This window comes from Mastomys coucha, unplaced genomic scaffold (assembly GCF_008632895.1).
Source record: "Mastomys coucha isolate ucsf_1 unplaced genomic scaffold, UCSF_Mcou_1 pScaffold20, whole genome shotgun sequence".
Lineage (NCBI taxonomy): Eukaryota > Metazoa > Chordata > Mammalia > Rodentia > Muridae > Mastomys > Mastomys coucha.
In genome coordinates, this window is record NW_022196903.1 from 136,341,646 (window position 1) to 136,354,335 (window position 12,690).

The following is a 12,690-nucleotide window of genomic DNA, read 5'->3' on the forward strand; positions in this document are numbered from 1 at the left end:
TTTCCGTCCCACCTCCGCCCCTTATGCATGTATGTGTCTGTGTAGGTTGTACTGGGATGCTTTTCTGTTCCACCTCCACCCCTTATGCATGTATGTGTCTGTGTAGTTTGTACTGGGATGCTTTTCTGTTCCACCTCTACCCCTTATGCATGTATACACTGTGCTGTGTATCCATTCATGTGCCCACATTTTCTTTCCCTCTAGAAAGAAGCGCATTATCTAATTACTATTTTTCAAAAGATGTGAGCAATTGGGGTAGGTCAGGATTCAAATTATATTGTGAGTAACTGAGGGAACATTGCTTTATCTAGAAGGCAAACTTTGGAAAGCTAAAATCTAGGGTACGCATGCTGCGTCAGCCACTGCTCTTTACCCCACTCAGGTTTCATCTCTTGTACTTCATATTTAGGGTCCTGTGATCTTGTTACTACCTAACCTTTATGAGATGCACTAGGCCCGACATGTTTGTGTTCGCGCCCAGCTAACGAGCAGGTCTCGGTGCTTACCCAGAAGAAGTCACCTGATGAGGAAATATCTTCAAGTGTGCTCCCATGCCATCTTTCCAATGAGGGAGCTATATCATGAGGAAACACGGGACACATCATTTTGATGCAAGTGATTGGTTCTGATGTCAGGTGTTTAGACCGGAGGCATGTTAATCAGAGCAAGACACATAGCCTCTTTATACTTCGGCCAAACTTGCCACACCACATGTAATTTATTGTAGAGACTTGGATATTGGGAGCTGGAATGTAGCTCAGTTGGGGAGTGTTTGTCCAGCAAGCATAAGGCCTTGGGGCTCAATCCCTAGTATTACATAAAGAAGCATGGTAGCGAACGTCTGTGACCCTAGGGCCTAGGAGGTGGAGACAGGAAGGTCACAGGTTCAAGAACATCCTCAGCTACATACCTGCTGGATAAAAATGGGAGTTGCCAGCCATGTGCCAATGTGAGGGGCACATTTTAAAGCCACACAAGTCAGGCCCATGTATATAAAATAGCTGTTGGTAGCACTGACCATGACTGAGAAATAAAATGTCTATTTCCTGAGGTTCTGTTCCTCTCTCTGTAGCCAAGGCTGTGTGTGTTCACCTTAATTGTTTTCTTTCTTTCTTGCAGGTGAAGGAGGGAATTTTGCTAAAAGCAAACTCCCCAAAGACAGACTCCTGAACTGGTGAAAATGTACCAGGACACCTGCAAGTATAGTTCTAGTTACGATGAAAACTGGAACCACATGAGGGGCCCGCGTGCCCTTCCTTCCGCCCGAGACACCTGCACCTCTAGGTTTAGTCATGGAATCTATGGCTGGAACACCATCATGTTCTACTGCTTTGGCTTGACATCACCCATGTCTTATGTAGGCTTGGACTTTATAGGGCCTTTCAAGGGTCAAGGCTGAGGACTCAGAAATGTTATTTCTTCTCCCTACAGTCAGGCCCTGATTGCTTTGATCTTGGCGGTTTGTTTTCTTATCCCATCACTCTCTTCCTTTGGTGTCACTCAGCAGCAAATCTCACTGTTTCTCCTGTTCACATTCCCAGGAGGAGGGGAGGCCACGTCAGGAAGGGAATGGATAGTGTGTCCTTTTGTAACTCATCTAGGAGAGGTCAGTTAAGGAGGGAGGTGAGGGGAAGATGCCTGATAAAGCTCCCAGGAATACACATCTCTGTTGCTCCTGAGACAAGGCGCCCTCCATGATGCTGAAACCCTTGGAAGGTCTGTGAAGACCCAGGACTGGGAAGCCTCTTTGTGTTCCTAGGGGATCTAACTGAATTCCGATTGAATGGTTACTGGCACATAAGCAGATGGTGGTACAAGAGGTTGCTGGAGCATATGGCACACAAAGTTGTTTGGGTTCAGAGGTAGACCATTTTCTGTGGCTGAAAGAGACTCCACGATGACTTTACATTAAGGTATTCCCGAGACACTAGTGCGTGCCATATGCATAATTTATCCTTTTCCATGCACACACATACAGGCACACACAGTGAAGGAATTGAGGAGTGAGATCCCTATAGCAAGGAGACTAACTTATTTGGAATGACATCGTGATCGCTGTGTGGGTTTTGTGTGGTGTGTGTGTGTGTGTGTGTGTGTGTGTGTGTGTTTGACCTATTCAGTTCACAGTCATTAACCATAAGTGCTCAAGTGACAAAGTGGTGAGCCTTATTGTCCCCAGTTACTACCTTGTAGCTATACAGTATCTTTATGTAAATACCTCTGTAATCTGATATTTTAACTCAACTGTGTTAAATCAAAACCATGTGTATATGTTTTGTCTGCTTCTCAGTTCATAAATAAATAATAAAACTATATGCAAGTTAATGCACCGTTGACTTCTGTCAAAAATACCCAAGCACTAAATCTGAGTGACATCATCATAGGTGCCAGTCACTAGTCAAGACTTGATATTGAAGTGGATTTATGAGAGAATCCCATATCCAGCTTATGGAGTTGCCGACAGTGACACACTGGCATAGATTGCTCATTTGAAAAGTTTCTTTGTTCCAAGGCTGCTTTTAACATCTAGCTCACAAAGCAGCTTGTCTCCTAGCTGCCCCACTTTGTCTCCAGTGTTTCATGCTGTAATGTAGCTTTTGAGAAGCTGTCTAAATGACTGTGGCTGTTCAAGTAACACCCTCCTCTTACTCGCCTGCCTTAAATGCTCTGCAGTACAGATGTGCTGCTCAGTGACATGGCTCCCTCTCTCCAGTTCCATAAAACCTCTCAGCCCTCCTAGGATGAGTCTTCGTTGGGTTTTCCTTGCTATAGCAGATTACCTGAGACTTAGTAATTTGTCATGAAAAAAAATAGGTTTATTTTGATTCAGGTTTTGGAAGCCTGGGAGGTCCAAGAACATGTCTCTGGCATCTCTCTAGTGTTTTGAAGAACCTAATGTTGTTCACGGCCCAGGAGAAAAGTGAAAGACAGGAGAAATTTTTGTTTATATATAGTAGGAATTTAACCCAGGCTGAGTGCATGCTCACTGTATGTCACTGTATGTTTCACACCCAGACCTTTTAATAAGATCTTAGAAGCCCCAACCTCTAATGGTAGTAAGCAAATTCCAACATGAACAAAGACTCCTTTCTAGCCAGAAGAGTGTGTGCTCTCAATTCTCTTTGTTTCTACCTTTGTACAAAATGCAATGCATAAAGTTGTGGATTGAAAATTGCTTATGTTTAAGACTTGTATTTTCACATGGAAATTGCTGACATCGACACATGCACATGGACTGGACCATCTCTGCAGGATGTCCAACCACTCTCTGCAGGATGCAGGGTGCCAGGGTGCCTTCTCTCTCATTGCATTACCCCTTACCTTAGCCTTGACTCTTGATTGCCTCTCTGCATTTCTGATAGATGCCTCTCCAAACCCCAATACCAATGCAATCCTGAAAGAGGAGACAGGAGGGCAAATGGGCTCTGCCTTGTTCAGACCAGCGTCCAGTCCACACCCCTTCTGTACTTGTTTAAAAACCTGAGTGTATACCAGCAGCCTTGAGTCTGGTTGTTTTATCATGGCCTCAAGTGAGAGAGCAGTTGGTGGTGTGACAACCCCATTCAGTTCGATCTTTCCAGCGGCCGATTCTTCTAGGAAGAGCTCAATTCTCACTTTATTTCATTCTTAAAAAACCATTGTGTGGAGATGCAGTCCACCCATCATGCTACTTCAGAGAAACTTGGGCCCCTCCCATGAGGACTCTTAGGATTTCCTTGAGGAAAGTCCTCTTGATGCCTTGAAAAACCGTCAGCGTAACATTTGTAAGACCTAAAACTCATAGCTGCATAGGTTAAGCTAGCTCTGTTCACCATGACTTTGCCATAGAAGGAGAGCGGTGGTTTCAGGTAGTTCGGACTGATAAAACAAAGCACCCCGCACTGTCAGTTTACAACAAATTTGCCTTTTACAGTTCTGGAAGTATAAGGTCAACATGGTTACAGAATGGATGTCTGCTGTGAGCTCCTTTTCCATAAGTCGCTCTTTGCTGTTGCTATGCTTCTAAGTGATAGAAAAGCAAGGAAACTTCCTAGGGCCTCTTTTCCTCCTCCTCTTCTTCCTCCTCCTCCTTTTCCTCTTCCTCCTCCTTCTCTGCCTCCTCTTCCAATTTATGCCCCCTCATCTTTTTTTCTTCTCCTCTCCCTTCTCCCTTTTTTCCTTCCTCTCATCCTCCCACCCTCCCTTGTTCTCTTCCTTCTTTCTTCTTTGTCCTTTCTTTTACTTTGGCACTGGATACTGAACCCAGAGTCCCGTACAATTGAACAAGCAGTCCATCTCTGAGCTACAACCCAAGCAGGGAAGCCACTTTTCTAAGGTCACTAACATCATTCTTCAAGACTGTGCCCTCATGACCCAAGCACCTTACGAAGGCCATGCTTCCAGTATTATCATATTGGGGAATTTTTACCAGGAATGAGTTTTATATAACTCATGTCCCTTCTTTCACGTTGACTTGATTGCTTGCTGCTGTCCATGTTTCCACTTTCTCTAGGAGGAAACAGGTGTTGGACGGCAGCCTCCCCTTGGTCTTCAACCATGTGACATTGTGCCTCTTCCACTGTTACCTTAACAACTCAGCTCTAGGAAGGTCACTTCTTTACAGAACATTTTCAGAGCGAGGTTCATTGATATGGCAATCAAAGTGACCACTATGCAGCAGGTGGGATTCCTTCATTTTCTACTTTTTTTATTTTAAGGTCAGTTCCAGTGATGCTAGGTGCTATTCACAACAAGTGCTCCTCCTTGTGTGTTATTCTGATTTCCGAAACACTTTAAGCAAGATATTATCAAAGAAAATAAGATCTACAAACAGTGACACATTGACTCATTTGGATTTGGCAATTTATTATCTATAACAGATTGAAATTTCCAATTAGACTACAAAAGTACCATTACAGTAAGGTGACACATGTTGGTGGGTACAAGTTACTATCAATGATCTGGATATAAATTCTAGATTTCAGATGTCATGATGTACATATCTGTTGGTATGCATCAGGATGTGGACTTGGGGCAGCTCATTTTCTTGTGGATTTTGAATCATCTGCAGAGCAAAATGGAAATTCATGGTTTTAATGCACATAATGAAAGAATAACAAAGTCTTAATTATCTAAAATACATGAGTCACATAATCATAGTTATGATTCTATTTCTGCTGGAAGAGATTTTTTGGCCTAGAGAAGCTTCATAAATATTAATCAAAGAATTATAATGATAATGCTATAAAATCAGTAGCTAAAATTTTCTGATCATTTACATTAGCCATTTTTTTTAATGTAGGGTCCTACTCTATTGCCCAGTCTGGTCTTCCAATTATGGCAATCCTCCTGCTCCAGCCTTCTGAGTGCTAGGATTACAAGTGTGAGTTACCATCTCCAGCTAAATTAACCATCTTTAAAATGCCTCCTCATCTCTAAATTTACAAGGACAAAAAGACCCAAAGATAAAAAAACTGTCATCCACTAAATCTCCTCCATTCTTTACGAGCAGAGACTGGATTCCATTGGGATTCTTAGAGGAACTTCACACTCAGAGGGACATCTTACTTCGTTTGAGCTCAGTCAGTTCTTATATTCTCCATGCAGCTTTTTCTTCCCCTTTGGAATGTGGTTGAGAGAAAATGGTGACTTGATATTTAGCCGATCCCTCTCTGCCTCCTCATCCTCGTCGTATCTCTCATCCTCATCTCCTTCGTTTTCCACATCGCTGCTCTGAGGACTGGAGGTCTGGGATCCTGACGGGGAGGGTGGTACTGAGGAGGGCCTGGGGTACTTAAAGCCATCCGTCTGCCAAAGACAATGAGGCACAAATGTTAAAAAAGACTTCTTGGTTTTCTTTTTTTTTGTTTGTGTTGTTGTTGAAACAGGGTCTGTCTCTATAGCCCTGGCTGTCCTGGAACTCACAATATGTACAGAACTCCACTTGCCTTTGGCAAAACCCTGACTGGTTTTATCTTTCTTAATGTAGTGGTCTTTAAAAAATTTTAAGTACATTGTGTCTTTTACACACACACACACACACACACACACACACACACACACACACACAGAGAGAGAGAGAGAGAGAGAGAGACAGACAGACAGACAGACAGACAGACAGACAGGCAGACAGACAGAGAGCACTGAACTCAGGTCCTCTGAAAGCAGCAAGCACTCTTAACTGATGAGCCACCTCTGACTTCCTGGTTTTCAATGATGCAGCCAGTACTAATGCTAATCTGTTTCTAGGTAGTTAGTTGAGATCCATCAGGTGCTCATGAACATTGATGCTGGCACTATCACCATTAAGACCAATTCATTAAACATGCAATTATCTTTGATTAAGCACTAAAGTGTACCAAGTGCTATAACTGTCTATAACAATTATATATAATTGTAAACTGTATAATTTGATATTTTAGAAATATTCTCATAAATTTGGTCTTCCTGCCTTCCCCTCTGAGAGAGGAAAAAGAGACAGACAGACAACAGGCAGACAGACAGACAGACAGACAGACAGACAGACAGAAAAAGTAAATGACTTGCTAGAAGCCACAGCATGTATATGGTACAATGAAACTCAGTACCAGATCTGTGACAACCCCAGGGTCTTTCTTTACTCTCACCAGTATCGCTCTGTCATCTTTCAAATATTTTGTTCCAGGACTTAGGCCACCAACAGCCAGCCGCCACTAGAGAGGATCTAGATGGCTGGGTGCCCTCACTGATTCCTGAGGTTGTACCAATTACATCATTTTCTTCGTGAGAAAACACCACATGGTTTCAGTGACACTGCCCAGCTAGCTCAGAGTCATTGAGAAAGCTTACTTGACAAATGGGTGCTGAACATCTACTGTGTGTCATGAATCACAACGCCACCGAAGACATAGCTTGGTGACAGTGCCCCTGCCTCACAGAGTGTGTGTGCTTGGAAGGCCCTGTTCAACTTCTCTCTCAGTCATCTGTGTACGCTATTATTATGTCACACACACACACACACACACACACACACACACACAGTCCTTTCAAGCTCCTGCTTCTTTGCCCGAAAGCAGAAAAGAAAGTGGGGCATGAATCACCCACCACAGCCACACGCTAAAGGAGACTTCGACTCCCGCAATGATCTGAATCAGCTCATAACAGTTTCCTCAGATAGGGGCAGGCCGAATGACTCCCATCCTTCTGTGGTAAAATACTAATTAGTTCCCTGCATCCATGTGTATACAAGTGGCACCAGTTGGACTCAGTGGGTCAGAAGGGGAAGGAAGGAAAAAAGAGGAAGAGGAGGGGAAACAGTAAAGTTGGGGTGTGTGTGTGTGTGTGTGTGTGTGTGTGTGTAGGATCTAAATACATTGTATTCATGTGTGAAATTATCAAGGAATTTTTTAAAAGAGCTGAACCTGCACTTAGGAGTAATACTCTTGGGTTTTTGTTTTTGTTTTTCAAGACAGGGTTTCTCTGTGTAGCCCTGGCTGTCCTGGAACTCACTCTGTAGACCAGGCTGGCCTCGAACTCAGAAATCCACCTGCCTCTGCCTCCCAGGTACTGGGGTTAAAGGCGTGCGCCACCACTGCCTGGCTAGAAGTAATTAATACTCATTAACTGAATAAAATATAAATGGGTGAATGGAGTCGTGTCAGGAAGTGAAGTGTATCTTTAGGTAAATGAGGCCCCCAGCCCTCCCAGTGCTCACATGGTAAACGCAGGGGTCGGAATGAGCAGAGGGGAAGAAGCAGATTCTCTTGCCTCCCTGGGATCAATCCTTCTCTGTCTCTTCCAGAATCAGAGCTAGGTGGGCTAGGTGTTGGGTTATTCAATAAAATTGTTTTAGTACAAAGGACGCCTGCCTGAGATTCCTGATCAGAGTACAGCTGGACTCTCCAGTGTTCGTGAGCCTGTGATGTGGACGGATGGTTTGGGGGGTGATGAAACTGATGTCCCTTGACACTGAGCCTGTGATGTGGACGGATGGTTTGGGGGGTGATGAAACCGATGACCCTTGACACTGAGCATATTTGTTGTGAAAATTATTAAAAGCCCATTTGTGGACATATGCTCAGAAGAGGCTCCTTCAGGACACAGAGGCCCTGAACAAAGTGGGTCTTTTCTGTTTGTTTGTCAGTAAGTTAGTATGTTTGTATGTTTGTATGTATTCTTGTTTGTTTAAGGCAGGCTCTTTTGTTGTTGCTCATGTTTGTCTTAAACTCACAGTCTAAATAATCCTCATGACTCAGCCTTCTGAATGGAAGTATATGTATATGCCCCTAAGATGATCTTGTATACAATGTTGACTCAGATGTCCAACCTGCCGTCCATGGTCCACCTATGGCTACATGAATCCAAGAATGGCTATGCATGTGACTCAATATAACACTGCAAGGTTTTCTTTAATGTATGATTTCCTTTTTGATTCTTTTAAAATGTCATCTTGATTGCACAGTTCTCAAGTGTACATGACAATGTGGTATTGCAATATCAAAAGGGTGGGTACACTTAAAATATCTCATCTTCTCACTCTGACGCTGTCCCCCAGTGGATGTAAGGCTAAAAAGCATAGTCTTTGGATCAGTGTGCAGATTCCAGGGGACTAATCATGCTGAAGAGGAAAGCCTGGGCACTGCTTCAAGGCGTGGCCTGTCTTCTAGCTTTAGAAGAGCTTGTGTGCGAACTAGGGTAGTTTCACTGAGAGAGATGTGCAATTGGACGTTAGAAGAAGACTCCTGTGAGCTGTGCTGAATGGGACATAAACACTCATAGGGTCTGTACTGGCTGGTGTTGTGTGTCAACTTGACACACAAGTTATCACAGAGTTATCACAGAGTTATCTAGAGTTATATCTAGAGTTATCACAGAGAAAGGAGTTTCAGTTGGGGAAGTGCCTCCATGAGATCCAGCTGTAAGGCATTTTCTCAATTAGTGATCAAGTGGAGAGGGCCCATTGTGGGTGGTGCCATCCCTGGGCTGATAGTCTTAGGTTCTATAATAAAGCAAGCTGAGCAAGCCAGGGGAAGCAAGCCAGTAAGGAACATCCCTCCATGGCCTCTGCATCAGCTCCTGCTTCCAGACCTGCCTGAGTTCCAGTCCTGACTTCCTTTAGGTGATGAACAGCAATGTGGAAGGGTAAGCTGAATAAACCCTTTCCTCCCCAACTTGCTTCTTGGTCATGATGTTTTGAGCAGGAATAGAAACCCTGATTTAGACAGGGTCCAATTCCTCCTCTGAGCTTGAATTTTCTCTATTTTATTCTTGCCAAGTGGCCATTCCAAATTGAAACACTTCCCTAGATAGAGAGCTACCTCCTGTTAGATCAACCCCCTCTGTTGTCCAATGACTCTCAGGAGAATGGGAGAGTAACAGAGCCTCCAGGCATCAATGTAGAGTTGTAATAAAGACATACTTCTCTGATGGCATGAACTAGCCATCTAGACACGGGGGCCTCCGCTCTTCACTTTGACCCAACACTTATTACTATGTTCAGAGTCAAACTTTCTGTTAGAACTGCCAAATAAGAAATGTCATTTTTGAAAAAGGCAACAACGTAGAAAGTACTTACCGTTGGTGGTGATGTGGGCTCCAGGTGGAATTTGTCTGGAAAGGCCCTGCTCAGTGTCAGGTGTCTGGCATGCTGGTAATACTGTCAAGAGAAAGCCAGTTTATATATCAAAATCACAAGAGACACATCAATATTCAGGTTGTGGTATAAAGTTCTACGTTCCTAAACCTCAAATACCTATCTCAATATTAACTGATATGTAAAACTTATTGTGGGTTATGATGTAATATTTTACCCTGTCAGACATTGCAATGACCAATAGCTAGCTATATATGTGAACTGGGGAATCTATGTTTTCCCAAGTTTGAAAATAAATGAAGAAAACGTCCATCTATAATTTCATTAGCTGTCAATATACATGCCCAGAAATACTGCAAAACATTGAGGGAGACCAGCTGTGTGGGCCAAGCTGAGCTCTACAAACATGACTGAAAATTGCCCTCATTTTTAAATACCTAGACACTGGATACTAACCCTGCCTAGACTTACGTAAAGAACAGAACCTCTGAGGTCCTGGCTTTCTGTTCTCTGATCAAATGAGGTAGTGATGTTAACCACTTAGGTCATAGCGAGCAGCAGCGTTATTGGGTGTAGATACTCAGCAGGGGGCTGCACCTATTTTTTGACCAGGAGAACCCAATGCTACGTGAAAAGCACACAGTAGGAAAGCTAAGGCACTTCACTTAGTATTAAATCACTCAGCTTTAAGATAGGTGGACACCTGAGTGCTTGCACACCTGAGTGGTTGCACAGGTGTAAAGAGACATTGTTTATGCTTGCATTCACAAACGGTGTCCTTCCCACTCTGCATTGCTGAAGAATACCATTGCATTATCTGGGAAAAATAAGCAAGGTATTTGTTCTTGACCTTTCTTTTTAACTCCACTTTTCTGAATACCTGTTATGCATCAAGCTAAGCACAGGCCAGGTTCATGCTACATCCTGATGGACTTGATATCATGGATATCTAAACCTATGAGGACTTGGGCTCGAGAAGTATCGAGAAGTCACATTCAGTTAAAAAGTACAGGATGATAGCCCTGAGATTTCGGTTTCCGGTACTGAGCTGATTTTAGGTATTGTGACTAGAGGCAGATTTCCATCCTGCAGGATAATCTCCACACGCTCCTGCTCCTCTGCACTCCTCAGGAACTTGCTCACTCTGCCCAGGTATCGCCAGTCCAGAAGGTCTGAAAGCCTCTCAGTGCGGTTCCTCTGGATGATTCTCTGGCGGCGTGACTGTTTGCAAAACCCGTAGAGGAACTGAGTCAGCTGGTTGCAAGAGTCGTCTGGAGAGCGGAAGCGTCTGTCGACGATGTAAATACCTGAAGAGGACGCACACACAGATCAAAGCAACGTTCAGCCTGGAGCTAAGGAGCACTGCTCCTCTGTTCTTTATTGCCTCAAGTTCCACCAAAGACCATGAGCAGCCCGCTATCAGTCTCCTGCCTCAGCTACAAAGACCGTGTCACTTTATCTTTTCCTCCTCTAATGTTGTATGTTTTCTATACTATTTATTAAATTATTATTTATTTTTATTTCATATGCATTGGTGCTTTGCCTGCCTTTCTGTCTCCATAAAGGTGTCGCATCCCCTGGAACTAGAGTTACAGACAGTAGGGAGCTGCCATGTGGATGCTACAAATTGAAATCAGGTCCTTGGAAAGAAAAGCCAGTACTCTTAACCACTGAGCCATTTCTCCTGTCCATTTTCTATGATGTAATTATTAAAACCCAACAGCGAGTCTCTGCCAACATAGCAGATCTTACCTTTAAAAAATATGAAGCCCTCTGGGTCAGTAATTCTCTACTAATTGTTATTAACCAAAAAAGCCAGGTGGAATCTAATACCAGGTTCCCTCTCCCCAACCCTGTGTTCAACCCACTTACAACCTCTGACCTAGTAGAAAGCTGCCCCCTGCAGACTCAACAACCAAGGCACGGACAGAGAACTAATCCTGCTCTAACTTTCTTGTTGCTAGGCAACATGAACAGATACACAACAACACAAGAATTCTACAGTCTTAAACGAGTGAGCTTTAAAAGAATAAAAGTGTATTTATGCAGTGATTCTCAACCTTCCTCATGCTGTGACCCTTTGGTACAATTCCTTAGGCTGTAGGGACCTCCAACCATAAAATTATTTTTATTGCTACTCTTATGATTTATAACATAAATATCTGATACTCAGGATATCTGATATGCAGCCTCTGTGAAGGTTCTTGGATGCACAGGTTGAGAACTGGTGCTATAGGTGAACCAGTATGCATACTCCAATACCGTATTATTGCTCCTAGGACTTAAAAAAAAAAAAAACTATCACTACTGTCAAGAAATAAGTTAAAGGTAAAGTTTGCTCAAGGTCTGCCTTTTTGTAATTTTTCTTGGGGGCAGTATATTCAATACTAAGAGCATTCTTTTCCATAGATTGCGACTTAATTCTACTTTTAATTAAACAAGAAATATAAGCTTTAGTTTTGTTTCAGGACAGCTTTAGAGGTATGCCCCGTGAATATCCTGAAGTCACAGTGGTAAGGGAAGTCTCACCGTATGCAGTAGGGTCAGCCACATGCTCCTGCATGAAACACCCGAAACCGGAGAGGTTTGTAGTCACACTGGGGATGCCCATCACTGTGCATTCAGCTGCCAGAGAATGAACAAAGAATGAGCTTCAGACCTGCCCCCAATCCTCACATGCACACGGAGGAGAAGTCCTGTCTGCCTGGCTGGAGCGATCATTACTGCTTGCAGGGCATGGCACTAGGCCTCATCTACACCCTTGGCACAGATAATCTTCTAAATCACCCTGTGAAGTGTGGCTGATATCATCCCTCTCTGACAGGTGAGGAAATCGAAACATGGGGAGTGGTTGCAACTCGGCCACCTCCCAGAATCAGAGACACTACACAGGAAAGCTGGGATTTGAAGCTAGACATCCAGTCCTAGAGCTCCTGCTGGGACTTGCTGCTCTCTGCTGTCTGAGCCGCGCTAGCTATTTTCTGGTTTGGCTTTGTTCTGTTCTGAGCTTGTGACTCTGCTTTGCCATTTATGGGGTGAGTATGCGTTTGGATGCAGACAGATTCTCTGCTACTTTAATCTCTTCCACATACAACCTGCTACTTTCTTGAGGTCAGGATCCAAGTCTTCCCCTACCTTTT

General features: G+C 43.6%; 2 protein-coding genes across 2 annotated transcripts in view; one reads left to right on the forward strand and one right to left on the reverse strand.

Moving 5' to 3' along the window:
- The window catches only part of Spx (spexin hormone), a 6,060-nt gene extending 4,806 nt beyond the window's left edge, over positions 1 to 1,254 (forward strand). Inside the window, exon 6 of the mRNA XM_031384081.1 lies at positions 1,120 to 1,254. Coding sequence (XP_031239941.1) covers positions 1,120 to 1,178 — 59 coding nt within the window. The 3' untranslated portion in view covers positions 1,179 to 1,254. The remainder of the gene's footprint in view (positions 1 to 1,119) is intronic.
- A 3,571-nt stretch (positions 1,255 to 4,825) lies between these two features.
- Gys2 (glycogen synthase 2) overlaps positions 4,826 to 12,690 on the reverse strand; it is a 46,207-nt gene continuing 38,342 nt past the window's right edge. The window contains exons 13-17 of the mRNA XM_031381047.1: positions 12,080 to 12,175; positions 10,694 to 10,857; positions 9,533 to 9,613; positions 5,548 to 5,787; positions 4,826 to 5,044 (exon numbers count right to left, since the gene is read on the reverse strand). Coding sequence (XP_031236907.1) covers positions 5,563 to 5,787; positions 9,533 to 9,613; positions 10,694 to 10,857; positions 12,080 to 12,175 — 566 coding nt within the window. The 3' untranslated portion in view covers positions 4,826 to 5,044; positions 5,548 to 5,562. The remainder of the gene's footprint in view (positions 5,045 to 5,547; positions 5,788 to 9,532; positions 9,614 to 10,693; positions 10,858 to 12,079; positions 12,176 to 12,690) is intronic.